General features: G+C 37.2%; 1 protein-coding gene across 2 annotated transcripts in view; it reads right to left on the bottom strand.

Annotated features, from left to right (window-relative positions):
- The window catches only part of LRPPRC (leucine rich pentatricopeptide repeat containing), a 92,575-nt gene extending 75,443 nt beyond the window's left edge, over positions 1 to 17,132 (bottom strand). Inside the window, exons 1-7 of one of the 2 annotated variants that reach the window (XM_062571905.1) lie at positions 16,985 to 17,132; positions 6,616 to 6,818; positions 2,918 to 3,040; positions 2,045 to 2,166; positions 1,899 to 1,957; positions 1,156 to 1,242; positions 540 to 666 (exon numbers count right to left, since the gene is read on the bottom strand). In XM_062571905.1, the coding sequence (XP_062427889.1) occupies positions 540 to 666; positions 1,156 to 1,242; positions 1,899 to 1,957; positions 2,045 to 2,166; positions 2,918 to 3,040; positions 6,616 to 6,818; positions 16,985 to 17,103 (840 nt within the window). In that variant the 5' untranslated portion in view covers positions 17,104 to 17,132. Of the gene's footprint in view, positions 1 to 539; positions 667 to 1,155; positions 1,243 to 1,898; positions 1,958 to 2,044; positions 2,167 to 2,917; positions 3,041 to 6,615; positions 6,819 to 12,879; positions 12,973 to 16,984 lie in introns of those variants that run through there. The other variant, XM_062571906.1, reaches the window with a different exon arrangement.
- Positions 17,133 to 19,882: the final 2,750 nt, after the last annotated feature.

Here is a 19,882-nt window from a genome sequence, read left to right on the forward strand (position 1 = left end):
CATTAAACTCAAATCAATACTCAAATCAATTTTCTGCTGTTTCCTTACCAAAATTTCAACTAAACAAAGGTCTGTTGTGCAGGTAAGTACCCATGCAAGTTGGCCTCCAAAGCAGCATTATGCTACACAAACTTTGTGAACATCTAAGTTAGTTTGCATGAACTCTTGCAAAAATTCAGTTTTACTGGAAAGATTCAGTGGCTTCAACGGGAGCAGGATGATCATGGTTATCTTTATACATACCATAAACACTGTTTGTCCATTGAAGAAATAAAGAAAACCTCTAATTATTATATCACTCAATAGCACATTATTTACCATATCTTCACACAGAGTAAAAAGCAGTTATCAGAAGAGAAACTTTTGTTTTTAAATGAAGTATGAAACTGTTCTCAGTTAACCAACTATTCAGATGCAAAAAAATTTTTTATTTTCCTACTATGAGGAGACAAATTTTAAAATACAGTATTAATCTATACATACAGATAGAAAGCATTCCAGAGTTAAACTGAAAAAAGACAAACTCTAACTTGCAATACCTTTTTGATGCTGTCAGCATCACCCTTTTCAGCATACACATTCAGTAATGATAAATAGGTGTCTGGGCCAGGTTCAACACCAGCCATCCTCATCACCGAGAGGATATTTTCTGCACTCTTCATGTCTCTAAAAGCATTCAAAAGAAAGAATCTCAGTCAATTTAATCACAATATTTATTGCAACTTGCATATTTCCTCATTCAATTAATAATGAAACAAACTAAACAGAAACAAACTCTGAGAATGAAACAAGCATAGAGAAACCTATTTTAACCAAGTAAACCCCAAAGGTCAAAGTGCAAATCTTCTAATTATTGTATTATTTAGAACACTTACTTCAACTTCAGCAGCTGAAAGTGAAAAAAATTTGCTGTGCTTAAATTTTTGAAAATAGAAAAAAAAACAAATTACCTTGAAATTCAACCTTTTCAAACACAAGAAAAATCTACTTTTCTTAAATAGTTTTGTCTCAAAATGCATATAAAAAGTCTTCTATATATTATTATTCAAAACCATTACATTACTCCTAGTTTTGCAGCTTTTGAGTTTTCTGTACAATATTAATTTATATTGAAGTAAAAAAAAAAAAAAAAAAAAAAAATTGTATTAACATTACCCTGATCTTGCATGACCTTTCACAAGGCTACTGAATACTGCCTCTGTGATTGGGAGATCTTTATTCTTCATAAATCCAAGAATCTTACTGAAAAATAATACAACAATTATTAGAACTTTTATTGTTTGAGAAGATAAAGTCCTGAGCTATTGCTGTGCTGCTGGACAAGTACTGTATCAAATAAACAAATATTGATGTCATTAAATAATTATATTTCGGGATGTTGCATAATATGCTTATGATACAGTCAATTTCTTTTCTTCCAAGGAATTATATTTATTGCTTAAAAACAAACATACCTATTCTCATGTCTGTGCATATTTTTATCTTCCTTTACTTATTTTTCCTGTTCAACAATCAGTTATAAACTTAAAAGATAACCTTCCTAAAATTAATGCAACTAACACTACATGGATATCCACACATTTTTTCATGTGAGATGTGGACATCTCAAATTTTTTAATCGGCCCTAAAAATGACAAAACAACTTGTTTTCAGAGCAACTTAAAAGCCAACTTGATTTAAACACACACTGGTCCATCACATTTTTATTTTGCTTATGTAGCTTCCAGCTGCATCTAAGAAACTGCTATTCAATGCTTGATTAAAATATGCTTAATCTCCTGTGCTTTACTCATCAAGAATTTTGAGGATTACCCTGAAATGAGTTTGAATATTAATAGTAGGAAGTCTGAGAAAGATTTCTTGATGTAATTCACTTGAACATAAATGCAAAGGAATACCTGGCTCCTTCAATGTCACCCTCATTGCAATAAGCAGCAATCAACCTTTGGTATGTAACCTGCAGAAAACAAAGGGGAAGTTAATAATTTCTACCCAATACATGACACTGCTATTGAGAAAGAAGATATCATTAAAGGATACCCACTCGATTGGGCTGCACATTAGCTTCCTCCATTCTGGCCAAAAATTCGGTTGGAGAGAACTTGTGCTCATTCTGAAGGTAGACTTTAAGCAAAGCATTATAATGGCTTGTATCATACACAGCACCTAAGGAAATATTTCAGGCACAGTCACTGAGTGTAGGTTCTTTAAATTGAATGCAATTTTAGAGCTTTTTCAGATAATTTTATATCAATTTTATTTTGTACCAATTTTACGTACAATCAGGTTGCTTCCTTTTATCCATCTTTGCAACATTAGACAACTATTTAATAATGCACATTTGCTTTTAAAAGGCTAAAACATACCAAGAGTATAGAAATATGATTGCTTCCATACATTCCATTCTGCATTCTGCTATAGGAAAATTTATTTTACAGATTTTATTTTACAGATTTAGCAATATTACTCTCAAGAAGCAGTTCTTCTGTGAGAGATTTGTAGATAAACAATTAATTTAAAATAAAAAGTATCATCTAATAAAATAGCTGATAACATTAGGAATACTCAGGCCATCAGATATGAAGGTAATGGTCAACATCCAACTGAGAAATAAAATACGTCCTTACAATAATCAGAAGCAAGTAGAAGGCTGATTTAAGCACTGAGGGAAAAAGGGGGCATTATTATTAAACACCCCTAGATGTCAGTATAACTCCCTGAATAGGAAATAGGTCTCTCACTGCAATAACAAAACCTATTTTTCATTTGCTAATGAATATTTGCCATTATAACCTAACATTTAAATACCATTAAAATGTAATTAAAATGTAACAGTTCTCTGTTACAAAGAAAGCAACCTGGCAACACTAAAGCACATTGCTATTCTTTCGTGATGGACTAACAAAAACAGACCTACCCAGTTCTTTCATTTTGTCCCATATCATATGGGCTAGTTCTGTTCTTTCAGATGACAATACCTCTGGTAATAAAGCACCACAACTTCGCAACAACAGCAAAGCCTGGTTACTCCCTGGAGACCCTGCAATAAAAAAAAAAGAACATTATTAACAGATCTAACTCAGGTTAACCAGAAAAAGTCACGTAAATAAAATAAATATATGCATGCAACAAGTCTGTCAGATCAGACAAAAATCAGTGGGAACTGTGTTTTTAAATGAATACATACATTTTTGCCTCTATTGTTTAGTGATTCAAAGGTAATACTAAAACAATTATTTAAAATATTTTTATAGAATATTACTTTCTAAACTTAGGGCTTTTAGGTTTCTATGGTAACTTCTGCAAGAAATCACATACACTTCTGAAGAGCTAGCTTCTGCAAGTAATTACATACACTTCTGAAGAGAATTCTCATCCTTTTGAATGGAGTTCCAAACTTCCTTTTAAAAATTTTATTTTTGTAGCTCTTGGATAGTAAATTGGTGTCAGTCTTTTCTTCCAACCAAAACCAGTCCACACAACAGAAGTGTCACAGCATAAGCCTTTTCGAAGGAGCTAAATTTGCATAACCCATACCAAACTCATCCTACATACCAAGTTCTACCAGTGCTTATGTCAGTTCAGGATTATACCTAAACAAGATGGGATGAAGAAGCTCACAAGACGTCATCATAATTTATCCACCTGTCTGACACAGGCTTTTGTTTTTCAGCAGTGTCAACGTGGACCCCTAAAAAAGCTTCAAATTCACTTGAAAAGAAATAGCTCTATAACCCTGCTGAGTTTGTAGTCTATTCAACCTGTTATTCTGTTGCTATGCTATTGCTGAAACAACTGCTAACCTCCAATTTTTGTTCATGAAGTGAGATGACTCGAGTCTAAAGCTGAAAAGCAAGTCTGCTGGCAAACAGTATGAACTGTATATCCGAACACTTCATTCGGCACAAAAATTCTACCATTGTTAGGAATGAAGTGAAAGATGGAAGGAAAAACTTCATGTTTAAGTAGAATATAGTCACGACAAATTTCTTCATAAATTATACATTTAATATTAGTAGAAAAAAATAAGATTTGAGATTGACCCATTGAAATACATACACTTTTCCCTTATAGGAGGATCATCTTCAAAATTCAGAAGTTTTACAGAATAGGATCCCCAAAAGATTAAGTAACGACACTATTATATGCTGAAAATGATTCCTGGTAAAAACATGGCATTTAGTATGGTAATGAGGTTGGCTGAGCAGGAACTCAAAAAAGCAGCACAACAAATCTTAAACTCAGATGATCTAGTACTTTAAATTTCCCAATCTAAAATCTATAAAGATCATTTTATGCCTTTTTAGCATAAAAAGGGACATACCTTCTGGCAAATTTCTGAAACTGCACAGTACTTCATACTAGCATCATACTGTTTCAAAACTGCTATTCAGAAATGCTCAGCTTGAGTTTCCACTATTACCATCTATTTTAGCTTCCATCCACATTCAAGATCAAGTAAAAGACAATTTTTGCCTAGAGAATAGTGAAAGAGACTAAGAAAAAGTCTACCTCCTCCAACTCCTGCACATAACACCAGGGATGCCAGAAATAACTACAAACCTAGTTGTCTGTCTTGGGCTGCACTACTGCTCCTGAAGCAAAGTATGGCAGGGCTGTCGGATACTTCACAGATTACCAGGTAAGCTGAAGACATAGCATTTTTCCTATCACATCTTTATAAGCAAACCCAACAATTTCTAATAAAAAGGAGAGTTTCTTTAAAAAGCAGTGTATTGCTAAATAATAATAATAATAATAATAATAAAGGGGCAGGAAAAATGTTAACCCTTTCCTATCACAGGAGGAAGGCATACCTCAGAGGTGATTTTTCTCTAACAAGGAACAAAATAAATGTATGATTCCACAAAACACAAATTACAAAAAACATTTAAGTTTTTACATGCCAAACTGAAACATACAGGCAGATCAGAATGGGTATCCCCAGCTGCTGCTGCTAATTGTAAGTGTAATGGAAAATGCACATGTTCCATAGAAAATTAAGTTCCTGTAGCATGCTATTATACAGAGCCGTGGAAGCAGCTATACAGTTATAAAATAAAGGCAAAATAAGATAAAAAAATCAAAAGCAGAAAAATTAGCTCAAAAATTTCTGCTCAAAAGCAGAAAGCTCTATAAGGTCTAAAATTAGACATATATTTGATGATATTTATACTAATGACTGAGTACCTTGAAAGTCAAAAGATAGCAAAAAAGTCAGGAATATGAACATGAGAAGATACAGCACAAGACAGTCACACCAATCTTTTTTTTTTTCCTGAAGGTTATATACACATGCAAATCCTTTTTAGAAATAAACTGTAACCTCCCACATTTCTGCTAAATTAGTTTCTAATGTTGCTATTAGAAAGATAAATGAGGGTTGATTCTCATTTATTCAAATGGCATCCTAGTTAAATTCTTGAAGGAAAATTTCCCTTTTTTTTGAACTCTAAAAAACAACCTCTGCTTGAAATATACTTACATAGCCAAATGAAATCATTATGAGCAATTATCTCCTTGCTAGCTTGACTCTCTCCAAACTGTAACTAACCAAAGATCACAAAGAACTGTGTTTTGAAGGGTAGACATAAAACCCTTTCCTACCTACACTCACAAATCATAAAGTCAATACATAAAAAAAGAAAAAACAGTCAGAAAAAGTATCACAAGCAAAAAGTCAAAACTAAAGAAGTTCAACAGAAAGAGAATAAGAAGACTCAGCTTTCAAACAGTAAACCAAAAAAATAAAAGAGCTTAAATCCAGCTGCTTAAACCCAGTTAATAACTGTCCAGAGTAATACTCAAAGTTTAAAATTAAAACAAAACAATAAACAGTCATTTCTCCATATACTCTCACAGACTACTAATGCCAAAACACTAATTTATCAAGTAACTCCACTGCTTCATCTTTTGACCTAACAGGTACGAAATCTCATCATCAACTATGGAACAGTTTATAGAAGATTATTCTGGCTATTTTTAGCCCAAGGAATACTGAGTTTTCAAGAATGAAGAGTGTTTCAGCTATTTTCTTTCTATTCAAAAACATAAATCTCTCTAATCCCAAATATCCACAACCACCTGGGCATGGAGAAACTTGGAATCATCTCCACTTTTCCCTATAAAGTTCCATTTTAAAAAGTAGTGACATCTTAAGGACAGCATTAAATACATAAGCATATGTAAAATTACGAAATCTTACATTTTTAAAATACGCTGTATAAAATAGACAGATACAATCCCTGTTCAGTTCACAGTACAGTTTATATACAAACTATGAAAGGTAATACTCAGCAAGGAGGAAAGTGTAACATTACTGCATAAAAATCCATAAAAAGCAGGTGAATACAATAAAGATTTCTTGATAGTACACTGAATTTCTACCAGATGCGTTAAGTTACCAAAGACAAAAACACACTGGAAGAGTGCATGTTCAAAGGAAACTAATATTTCTAAAACATTTGAAGTTTGTTCACCTATGCATGCAGTAGGTTAAACAACATCCAAAGGACAAAATTAACATAAATCAGAATTCTTTCATTTAAGTTCTTTGACTTGACAAACTATTATATAGCAGCTTTAACAACTTTGTTTTAATTAAAAGAAGCTTACCTGCTCTGCATATTTCATGGAAGATTTTTAGTAGAAGGGCCTTAGGGATGCGGCCAGTTTTTCTGACAGAGTTATCCAGTTTATTTAATGCCCAGTCAAATTGCCATGCCCGTCTATTTTGGATTTCTGAATTTGGTTCTTCTGTAACTCTTCCCTCCTGTTCAGGTGCAACTGTAAGGAACCTTGTTTGGTACATCAGATTTCTGCTTATATAAAAACAAAACAAAAGAAAGCACACAGAGCTTACACTTCCTTGAGTCATTTGGCAACTACCTCAGCCTCACTTAAATGTAAAAAAGACAATCTTCTATTTCTTACTCATAAACAACCAGTTTCTCAAAAACATTCTGCATTCATTTAAACAAATGTAGGTGATTCATTTCGCTGCACTTTGTTAGTCTTTCTATCCCAAAAGATGGATATAGTAATACATACTTTCTCACAGTGACAACTGTTTATCTGAGGTTAAAAATAAAATGACAACTAGAAGAAATGTAATGAAGTGTACTTATTTCTAGCAAAACAGGAGCTTGTCTTCTTTTAAAAAACAGGTTGATATACATAAGAACAAGAAAAATTTATAATTTTTCTTGTAACAAAAGAGTAAAATTCTTACTTTAAATAAAAAGAATAGTATGAAGAAGAATTTCAATCCTAATGGAGTTGTGAAAAACAAGTAGAAAATGTTTGATTTTTGAAGGTATTCCAAAAAAAAAAAAATAAAATCCTTGAGCAATGAGGACCATTATTAACATTCACCCATTATCTTTTTCAAGTTGTAGGCAATTTTTTTCACTGCCAGATCCCCTTCAGTGTCCTCCTGAAGCATTTTTCCAGAGGTTAGCAAATGAATCTACTTTTTTTTTTTTTTATTATTATTACTATTTGGATCAGGGAAAGACAGGGAAGAAAGAAGTGGAGAATGAAAAAAGGTAAGACTGCCAAAAAGGAGAGGTCCCCTCCCTACATTTCAGTCTTCCTCCTTTTTGGGTGCAAGCTCCCACTGTTTCCTCTGGGCTAGCTCCAACACTAATCAGATCCCTCTGTGAGCAAATTAAGCTCACTAACCTGGCTGAACAACAACTCAGCCACCATCATCCCCCCCCCCCCAAAAAAAAAAAAAAAAAAAAAAAAAACCCCAAACAAAAAACCCAGTTACTGTTCCATCAGGCTAGAGAATGGAATCAGCTCTTGATATCCAGCAAACACCACAATGAACAAAAGAAAGGGCTCAGGAATATGTGGCTAAAAGCAGAAGAACATAGAAGAACTAGGGAAGTGAAAAATTACTGTTGGTAGCAAGCAACTTGTCAGACCATCTCTAACCAACATTTTTATTACTAATAATACCATTTCTCTCTAGAAATCTACATTTCCAGGGGTCTTATTTTCCCTATTTTCTTCCTTTTGTTGTAGATTCTTCTCCTACTATCTTGTGACACAACCAGACATACAATACTATCACAAAAAAAAAAAAAAAAAACAAACCAAAAAAACACTGGGTTAATAAGTAAAAATCAGGAATATAAAATAAGAACAACAGTAAGATACTAGATCTTCAAATTCTTACGTGTAATAACCAAATGCAATAGTTATAACCTTGAACAACTGTTTAGTAATTCATAAACAACAATACATAACTATCAGCTAAATTTACAGTAGGACTTCCATTAAAGAGAAACAAAACTCCTGTGTTTCAGAGAAAAATTGAAATTAAAAAAAAATCTGTTATTATATAGCTACATTACATCTTATGCCACACAGCACACTTGCAACCATAAAATTGATCTGTATTTACATTTCTTAGCTAAATTACACGCATTGCTTTAACAAAGCCATCTTTCTAAGGTTCTCTACATGCCAAAAGGCACTAACATTTTAAAGCACTTCCATAGCTCCATCATGTTAGATACCACAACAAAAAAAAGCATTTGCATGCTCGAAATCTGCACGAAAAGACTTGATGGCTATAAACGTTCATTTGTTACTGAACTATCTGTGCTTAACATTTAGCACAATGATGTTTTAACTACATTAAAACATTACACTGCTATATCAAGTGCCATGCTTATGCAATGTGAAATACTGTATAATTTTACAATTACGAGATCTTTAGAAGTTGAGAAAGAACATAGGGCTAAGGAAAACAACAAAAGAGAGATAAAAATCAAACAGGTCATGATAACAGTTTCAATTAGCAAGGCACATAAAAAGGTAACAAGAAAGGCTTCTAAATTTACTAGAGAAAAGAAAATTAAAAAGTAGAGATACACCTTAAAACAGAAAAAAATACAAATCATACACTGTTTAGCTTTTACAAAAATGTTAATCATGACCATATATTAGACTAAGTAAATTTTGACAAAGAGGTAGGAACATGGGTGGGAATGGGGAAGAATGGGCTAAATCACTTTTAGACACATTAACTATATTCAAGAACTATTTAACGAATCTCACTCAATTCTCAGATCCTTTGGAGTTCTCTTCAAAAATTAATGGAAGACAAATTGTGGTAAGAACAAGTGTCAAAATAAAAATATGGATCAACATACAGGTCTTTTGGCATCCATTCTATCTGACATTCTTATAAGCAAATAAGGAGATCTAATGTAATTTCAATCAGAAAAAATAGGTGCACTAGTGGCTTAAAAAAAACCAGTAAAGACGGCTATCAGGATTTCTTGCAAAACTGGGAAGATATTTCATGGGATCCTAAATTACAGTATATCCTGACCCAAATGGGACAGGATAGTGTGACCCATTTCTATTTAATAGTTTTTATTAGCAATTTGGATGACAGAAAAGAAAAATAACTTATAAAATTTGTAGACGGCAGCACACTGATAATGGTAGGAAACTCTTAAAAGGAGAACATCAGATTTCAAAGCTATCTTGATTCCTTGAAGAAACTGCCTGAAATCAACAAAAAATTTTCAATACAGACAAAAGACAAAGTGTAACACATTTTGGACGAAAAACAAATGCAGCAGCCTGAGGTGGTGTACAATCAACCTGACAACAGTACAACAGGAAAAGAACTGAAAGAGAGCCACAACATGAAACACTTCAAACATAAAACATCATGCAAGAAAAAAAAAAAACTAACTTTAACTGCAGGACCTACCAACAGAAACAAAACAGATAATTATTCTGCTCATTATTCATAGGACATAGGTCTGAAAGACTCATCTATCCTGTCCCTCTCTCCAAGAAGCAGCTGTATCTAATCCATTGGGCATCACACTGGTAATTAATATTTTAATTGTAATGAAATATTAGAACAAGATAACTTTGTCAAACTGAAACTTTCTCGTCTGGAAGCTTATAAAATAAGATTAGGAAAAAATTCCAACAGGCATGACCTTAACTTAGCTGATCTTACCGCAGTACTAGAGGTTAAATTAGATAACCTCACAAAGTAAGTATGTTTCAATTATTTTAATTAACTTTATGCAGCATTGCATTTAGTTCTGAATTAAGTACAAGGTACTATTCCAAAGGCTGCAACAGGCATTTACGTTCATTAATATCTTTAAACAGCATTTTGAAATCTCCACATGAAACGCCACTTGCAAGCCTATCAAGTCACACAACAAACTTCAGGTCTATTTCAATTACCATCTGATTCTTTCCCAAAAGGTGTAATTTCTCTTCACTGCATTTCAGAACTGTTTCTTTGTCCTTACATGGAGAGAAGCTTAAAAGGATAGATCAAGCCTAAAGCAAACCACAGCAGTCTTTTACTATAACGTGTACTCTCTCCTACCCCCATAATAGCTAAACTAAAAGTAGCTTTCTGATTTTCAACTCTCTCTACAATCACAAGGATTAAACATGTAGATCCTGCCCATGTAGGAAAGTTTATAACCCATTATATTTTTTTAATCCCAGTACACAAATCCCTTATTTTGCAATAAAGGCAATTTTTCCCCTCCAATTTAGCTTAGAACGTTTGAAAAGTAATTGAAGTACTTAATGTGTTTTCTGTATTTCTAGAGCAAACTCACAGATAATGCATTTGATTTTCTAAAGGAACAGAAGTATCTTATTTACACATCAGCCTGAATAAAAAGCATCTCGTGTCTTTCCCAAAACTCAAAAACATAGGTGGTTTCAGACAGAAGCGGTATGTTTCTAAGAAACATCATGAACTCCAAACATTCAAGAGAATTACAGAACCTCCATATAGATTTTTTCTTCTCTTTGAGAGCCAGTTACGTATTGGCTATGCTAAGCCATGCTCAAGGTAAAATAATGGTAAACTTAAAAGGGTAAAATTTATTACTGTATATAAAAGCACTGCAGACTTAAGTTAAACAGACTAAATATTAGACTAAATTTATCAATTGATATCCCAGCATGAATCAAATGACAGCTAAATGTTATTTTCTCTGATTTACTTACGGTCACTTACAAAAAAAAAGACATAATGATCAGATGACAGAATAAAGATCATTATTTCAGCGAAATGCAATGGTATACTATGAGAAAAGTTTTTTCATATAGACTGAGAAACCTCAGGCTTCCTGGAGAATATCTTAAAATTTTAGGTAAGCGATTCACAAGAAGTAAAGCAGAAAAATCTTGCTTTGTGCTACTTCTTAAGAAAAGGAATTCTCTAAATAGAAACTTTTTACTTTGGTCACTAAATCACATACAACAACCATGCAACTCAAGGAACTTCACAATGCAGTAAGTTGCTTCAGCGTTACCAAGAATAGGTCTACTGAACATCTCTTCTGAATTCAATGCAGATCACTTATCGTTTTGCTAATATAAAGTAATTAACATTTGACTTTGGATGTCCACTTTTGATAGCTTTCTGAGTATGACAATGAACAATCAGAAGCAACTTGTTTGCTGCTAATTTATATAAATTGTATCACGCAGTAAACCATGAATCATGAGTTTTTAACAAAGGGCTTCCCCATAGCTCAAATAAAATCCACAGATATAAAACCATATTATTTAAAGTATTCCCCCTATGTCACCAACACGCTCCCATCCTGTACACACTACAAATTATTAAAAGCCAACAAAATATTTACAGGGACAACTAAAATAGTGTTGCATATGGCACTCATCAACTTCATCAGCAAGTCTTCTCTGAACTGGACAGAGTGAAGATTATATTATAGATCTTGCAGAAGGAGAAGTTTTGACTACAGAGTATTCTACTGTTCTAGGGGAGATGCTCTTTTCTCCACAATCATGAGAACTGACGTCCAGACTTACAGATGAGAACGTCAAAATTAAGAAGTGGCAGCAAGGAAAGGATGTTTTGAGAGACTTGCGTATGAAAAATTTACTTGATTTTCCTGCTCCATTATGTTTTTTTGGTCCATACCTTAGAAGCTTAATTATCCTCATTTGTCAACTTTAGGATGAACATCCTAGCACTTGTACATCTAAAAGTGCAGTTCAGCGATATAGCTGAATTGATCTAATGGCATGCAGTCACCTAGTGATAGTCCCAGTCCTTCTTTTCCTTTTGCCCATGGTCCCACCCTTCTAGAGTTCATCAGATCTTTAAGTGACTCAATATAATTTGTTAATCCCTCAGAATTCCTTTTCTTGGCAGTCCAGCAAAGGAAATCACCTCAGTAACATGTCAAAAAAGCACCCTGAGTTAGTGCAAAACAACTGGGCCAGTAATGAGGCCTGAGGGGAATAGAGCCAACCCTCTCTCCCAAAACACACTTTCCACAGCAGCAGACAGATAGATTTATTTCAGTTGTAACATCTAACTATGAGACCTAGAGTATATAGAATAAAGTCCCCAAAAGATACTCAGACTTTAATTCCAAATCCACCATGAACATGCGTGGCTTGTTACAGCATTCTCAACTGTCAGCTACTATAGCAAATTTAAGTATCCCTTCACTTAGACACATGAAATGGAAAAATGTGCCTTAAATCCAACCTGAGAAAATGGTCCTCAATCATCCAGTCCAGTTGGATATCCATCTATTGTCTTAAACAATTTTCAGAAAAAGCTAAAGTTAAATCTGCACAAAATTAAATGAGGAAACTCCCATAAACTATTTCATCGGCTCAACTATGGAACATCCAGCAGTAGTATCAGTCACTGCAGGGAGACTACCTTAAACCAGCCCATTTATTCTGTCCAGCTGTGCTCAAACTCCACTCAGTCACAGAAGAAAAATTAACTGATATGACTGGCAATTGCTGTGAAAAAAACATCTTTCACAGTAGCATTTAGGTTTGCAGTCTGTACATCCAAAGTCACTTTAATTCCCTTACCTCCACTCCTGATCTCAATCTATCCTTTAATTCAAATTCTTATCCACAGGCCCATACGTGATCTTGCAGTTAAGGTGTGAAGTCTTATTTCTCCTCTTCATTTTCCTGTTACTCTCTTGTTCTCTAGCATTAGTAAAAACACTACAGAAAAGGTCGTAGTGGAATACATTCAGGGAATAAATATTGATCTGAGAAAGGAAAAAAAGTCAACAAACTTAAGGAGATTTTATGATCTACATCAGCAATCTGGCTGCAGGCTATAAGGTCTCACTAGTTCAATAACAGTCCTTGGCAATTACATAATTAGTCTTTTATGTTTTGCATAACTGCTTAACTATACCAAAGACCCTTACTGGGCTTCTATCAAACTTCAGTTGATTAACACTGCTGTTAATTATCTATAAAAGGCCATTAGAATCAAGTGTGCTTTTTACTGCAGGTCTGATAACACACTAACAAAACTTATAATACTACTTATCAGCAGACAGGAAAAGTTACTTGTAATTATCCATTCTGTGGATATGCATACATCTTGCCTAACAGCTTAAAATCATGGACAAACAGGTAACTGCATTTCACATGACAGACTGAGTTTCAAGATCACTAAGGATTTATCCACCCCACACCCCTGTTGTTCAGATCTTGCAACAGGCATCCATTCAAAATTTGTACTGGTACATTCTTGCACCATTGTAAATACCTGTCAGTGTAACACTGGTACTTCTGTTAATGCACGCATAAAGACTGTAGAGTAAAAGCAGAGTTTTTACTTTGGCTATGATAGTCTCACAACAATATGTCAAGTCTGAGCTATTTGAAATCCACTTTGGATGGTCACAGAAAGTCATGCTTAAGTTTTCTTTCGTTATTCAATGAGGCAGAAACTGCTTTCCGGGAGTGAAGGCAACAGAGAAGAAACCTAGCTACCTTCCTCACTATTACAGTTGCAGATCAGCACTTCAAAGTACTGACTTCAATCTAAGAATTTAATATAATTTGAAATCTTACTTATATTTACAGTTGCTTCTCTAATCCCCACATATCATACTGGCTCTGAGTAGATAAGCAACATATCCCGAGCATCTCTAGAATTAAACAGGCATAACACAGAGTTCAACTGTCTTTTGGGTACTGCACATTTGGGGATGGTAATTGGGACCTTCCTGGAAGTTTCAAGGCCATAGTGTGTAACAATGAAAACTCTGCTTGAAGGCAAATGCTTGCTGTTCAACATCTCTAAAGCAATCAATAGTTTTGCAACTTTTCTATAACCACTACTGTAATGAAAGAATCAAAACTGCATCTGAAGTGACTTCACGTTTAATGTTAAAACAACACCTACAAGCATATGTAGATATATTACAGACAGCATATAGTCACTTACTCAGTTCTCTTGCTAAATGTTGGATTTTTCCTTTTTGTTGATTACTCGCTCTTAAAACAGTGTTTTTGTTTGTTTGTTTACTGTGTAAACACTATCGTAACCAGAATGTCTTTAATATTCTCTGGAATTGATCATAGTGAACTGCATTTCATTGTCAAAATACCATCTTGGCACCTAGACAGTCACTCTAAATGTTACCCGTATATCAAAGTCGCTCTATTCCTTGAAGAGGTCAATTTCCAGAAGTTAATGGTTAAATGGAAGAAAAAAACATTGAACAGTTACTTAAGCTAAACACTGAAATGAGATTATATAATTTCAGTTCATGAACATTATCCCTACTTTACACTTTGGTTCTAGAGCATCACTTGTACTCACTAGGATGTCTAAATTCATACACTAAATGAGAAAAAGATTTTAAATTCTGTTGATCAGCATATCTCTCCTGAGTTCCCTACTCCTTCCTTCACAAGTTTTACCCCATTCTTCACACCAACTCTAGTATTTAATGATCTGTTCTACTATAATCACTAAAACCAGCAGAAAACTATCTTTTTTTTTTTTTTTTTTTTTTTTTTTTTTGGTATGAGTCAGTTTTCTGCCAGGCTACTCAATCAAATCAGCTCACTACAAGTTTGATGAACACCAGTGTTGGTGTAAAGGGAATAAGTAACAGTAATTTGCCTATTTGGGGAGAGGTGAGACCTCCCCTTTAGGAGGTCTTTCTTACCCTTTTCTATTGCTCACTCTCTTTTCTTCCTGTTCCTTTTCCAGAGTCAGCTCTGGAGCTCACTAGGTCCTTTGCTAAACAAATTTGTCTATCTAGAATGGCAGAAAACTGTTCATCTTTTCTGAATGAGCTGGTTTTGTACCATGGCACCTCACACTGACTCAGAGGGATCACTAGAGCTATAATAAGCCAAGAGTGAGATAGGTCAGAAAAACTTTCTCCTTTCAGGAGCACTAAGTTGCTATGTCAGTTCACTCTGTCCCATAAAACTGAGTGTGTGTGCTGATGCTTCTAGATTCTTAGATTTTATGCAAAAAAAAAAAAATATCAAAATCACATTGCAGACAATGAGATGAATTTCAGCTCAGTCACTGATACTGACCAAATCTACATGCTGACTCGGCAGGCAGTAGCGCTATGCCCCTATTCCCATTTTCACTACAGAATGACCTGCTGAAGATGGCTGTAGGAACAGTGAACAAATTCTGCTGTTGACAGCTATTTGTGCCCCTTCACTTTGTATCTAACAGAAACATTAGCTGCTACCAGAATAGTTTGTAAGATGACAGTACTATACAGTAAAAGCACAATATCCCTTTCCTACCTAACTAGACTGGCTCCTCAAAAGGTTTTAAAAATGCTGCAAGAAATAAAGCAAATTGCTTTTAATTAACAATTGTAACTACAGTTACAGTAAGTCATTTTTCATAAACAAAAATTAAAGTTAAAGCATTCCCAACTTTATATTCTATAGACATAGAAATAGAATATGATGGAAAAAAAATCTAATCTTGTCAAGGATTAGAAAACGCGACCAAACCTTTCTCACATTCACGTGCAGCTTGAGAACTTGCTGACAATAAAGTAATCCCTAACATAAGAAAAAGTTCACACAAGTCTTCATGTAGCTCTAACAGCATCCTAACTATATAAAATATGAAAAATAAATATGACTGAAAGCCCACTTATCAACTTCACAAGGTAAAGATCCTTGACAAAAGTAATTGAGCAAACTACAGAAACAACTAGCCTACCTAAAAGAGAAAATCATCATCTTTTAGAAAAATCAGTGCACAAAAAGTGCTGAAAATTTGTATGCAGCTCAGAAACACTGATTCTAACACATATTCAGGATTGAGCCTTATGTGTTTTCATGTTCAGTAAGTAAATGCTCAAGATAAAAAAAACTCCCCAAATCCCAAAGTGGCATTTGACCCCCACGGAAGAAAAGGCTTAGCTCTCACAAAACTAAAAAGAGAATGGTCTAACACTTCGATGCAACCACATCATATGCCTTAGTCCTGCAAAGCCACAGAGGGACACATATGACACCATTACCCCCCACTTTCACTTTCACTATACATCCCACATTAATGACCGATTTGTATAAAACTGATGCACTCATCCTAGGGAAAGACTGTGCCTCAAAGCTTCCTGCAACGCCCCAACAAGGTATTAGCGTACTCAGAACAGGAACAGGAGTGCAGAGAGGGCAAGCACTCCATAATATGATGGAAGAAGCAACCACATAAAAGGAACTGAGATATTCCTCCTGATAACAGACCCAGCAAGGCCTAGTGAGCAAGTGCAGCAAAGCTTCAATTCCAACTGCTCTGGTCTGTCCCTGCTTCCACAGCTTGTCTCATCTATGACTGCAGTCGCTAGAAGAAGACTTGCCTCCTGTTCTCCACGGACAAGAGCGAGCCCGCTTTCACCAAGCCAAAAGAGACTACGGTGTAAAATAAAGCGACGGAAGGGGCGCACCTCCTTCGACCCTGAGCTCACCCTGCTCACACGTGGCTAGAGGCCACCGCCGGGCCGGCCCCGCACGGCGCCCCCGAGCCCGGCAAACGAGGCGCTGGGCGGCGCGGGCAGGCGGCGCGGGACGGGCCAACGGCCGCCGCGGGCCAACGGCCGCTGCGCCCCGGCGCGCGGGCCCCGCCGCCCCCGCCTCAGCGGCCGCTGGGCGGCTCCGCGGCGCCGGGTCTCACCTGCCGGGGGGCGGGGGCCGCGCGGCGGCGGCAGCGGCCGGCGGTGGGCAGCGGAGGAGGGGCAGGAGCCGCGGGCAGAGCGCCCGGAGGCGCCCGGCGGAGCTGAGCAGCGCGGCCATGACCGCCGCGCGCGCGCCGCACTCGGGGGAGCGCGTGAGCCGCACACCGCCGCTACTGCGCGTGCGCGCCCGCGCGGGAGAGGGCGGCAGCACGCAGCGCTCGGCCTCTGCCGGCCCACGTGACTGGCGGAAACCATCCCTTCGGGGAGGGCCGTTGGGCCCGTCTAGAGCCCGGCCCGCTGACGGCGCGGGCGCGATTTCCAATCCCCCCCCCCCGTGCCACTGATGGAGCATTCCACGGGAGGTCGGCACTGCAGCCCGTCACCCCGGGAGCGGGTCGACCAGAAACCAACCCGGAGTTGCTCCATACCCCCGGCGCTTAGCAAGGGGAAGCCTCGTCTCGGAGGCGAAGACTGCGCCTCGCGGCGGTTCTGAAAGCGGGAGGGAGCGGGGGGGAAGCGACGGCAACGCCAACGCCGTGCCCCCCTCGGGAGTAGGGCCCCGCTCTAAGCGCCCGTCGCGCAATTCCGCGTTAGGTAACGGTTGGCCCCGCGAGGGCCTCCCGGCTGGGTAAGTGCCGGGCGCCCCTCCCCCGAGCCGGAAGTGACGTAGCACTGCGTGTTTTCCTGCGCGCGGGTCACGCGGCGTGCGGCGGCCGTTGGGGGCGCGCGCCGCCCGCCCCCCCCCACCCCCCCCCCCCCCCGCCGCCGCCACCTTCCCCTGGGCAGCGCCGTGGGGGACAGGCGAGATCAGCGCCTCCGAGGGCCTGGGGCAAACCGCCGCGCGGCCGCGCTCCTGGCACTGCCGGCGGGGGCCGCGCTTCTGCGCCGCTGCCGGAGCCAGCCGAGCCGCCTCGGTTGTTCTCATCTTCTTCGGGCTTTCGGGCCGAGAGAGGAACAGCGTTCTCTTTGGTTCCCGCAAGTTTAGGATTTTAGGCCGGATAGAGCTGCTACCAATTCCCAGTGTGTTATTTCGGATGCTGTGATGTGTGTCTCTGCCAGTCTGCTGGATGTATATATGCCGTCTATGAGAGGTGGCATACAATAATAATAATAAAAGTCTTGCCCTACTTTACTTCCTTTTGGGAGAGACTGGGGTTACAGAGTGTGGGAGGCAGAATCTTAATTTAAAAACTTTGTAGCTGTCAATCTTTGCATGAGCGTGTTTACTAAGGTGCTCTCTATTAGCATGCAAGTTAAAGCTGGATTCCAGGATGTAATTACAACATCAAATTAGATAGGTACTTCTAAGTTAAGTGAATGTTTTTGTGCAAAAACATCTGATTATTTTTGACATTGATTGCACATAGCTACTCCGGGGGGGGGGGCAGATTGTTTATCAAAACAGATCAGATTGAATTTATCAGGTCAATTACAATCAGCCATTTTCTATTACAGTTTAGTTAGTAAGACTTGTAAGGTCTTGAGGACATCCAAATGTGAAGAGGACAATTTTTTAAGTTGAACATTGCTTTTGTATTTATAAGCAATGGGTGCTCTATACTTCTCATAGTCAAGCTTTAAGGCATGAAATAAAGATAATAGGACAATATTTATAGGGTTGCTACTTATCATGAGTTCTGCTTTATCACAATGTTAAGATATTTCACACAACACAGATTTTAGTATGAATAAGGGAGTCCAAGGTGAATTTCTTAAACTAAGTGCAAAGGTAGTAACATACACACTAATTATTAGGATGATGTAGGAACTTACCAAACTGTTGCACAGTAGAGGCCCAGTATACTAGAAGCTATAACAGCACAATACAAAAATATCTAGATTCTTATAAGAAAACCAAGAATAATGAGATAACATGATTATTAATAATGCTGATAATGGTTGATCAGTGTAATAAATAGTAAGCTCCTGTTGCTGAGACATCACTATTAGTGAATTAGTAAAGACAGTTTAAAGAAATGTTTTGAAAGAGACAAGTGCTGACCAGGAATGCCTCTAAAAGTTAAAGAAAACCCAAAGGTATTTATTTGAAAATCTAGTAAGTAAATAACTGAATCTAAAATGATGGGCTACTCAGAGAGGAGCTGACTCTTCACTACGAAGTGAGAGGTCATAGACCTCTGTGTCTAGGATTCTGTGTTAGAAGTGAAGACAGCTATTTGTTTGATAATGAAAAGGGAAGGAGGCCTTGAGGAAGTAATTCAAGATGTGCTATACCTGAAGTAGTAGACTTAGGAAATTGTATTTACTAGAGTTCTCTGAATGGATGAATGGGTCTAGCTTGCATTGTAATTGAGACATAACTGTTGGAGCCTTGCTGAGAGTTGTAGTTCTTTGGATGAGGACAAAAATTAGGTATGTTACTCAAGGAGAAGAATGATTAGCACTTGTATATGAGAATCTGTGTCATGCGTGAGGTGTGAATGAGACACCAGGATTTTAGTTTAGACAAAAAATTTGAGATAGATCTGTTGGGCCTCAACATAGGGTTAGTAGCTATAGAACTGTGGCCAAACTCTTCCAGTTGCCTTCAGAATCAGAGAATGGTTATGTTAAATGTAAGATAGGCATATGCAGACATACGTGTTCTGCATCCATTCTATATCTACTAGAACATTGCCAAGTCTCAATAGGGTTTCTGCTAATTTCAGAGACTATCATAAACAACCCTTAATGATTTTAAACCTTAATTAAAATGTGACATGGAAATTTCCAAAGCAGGCATTACAATAAATGCACTGATTCAGAGATCTTTTCCCCTACTCCCCATTATTCCAAAAGCAAAACCCAAAACAAATGGACTCTCAAATGTGCAAAACAACCAAAATCACAAAATCTGAAAATTCGAAGTTAAAATTCTGCTATAAATGCATCCTTTG

Source organism: Rhea pennata, chromosome 3 (assembly GCF_028389875.1).
Source record: "Rhea pennata isolate bPtePen1 chromosome 3, bPtePen1.pri, whole genome shotgun sequence".
NCBI lineage: Eukaryota > Metazoa > Chordata > Aves > Rheiformes > Rheidae > Rhea > Rhea pennata.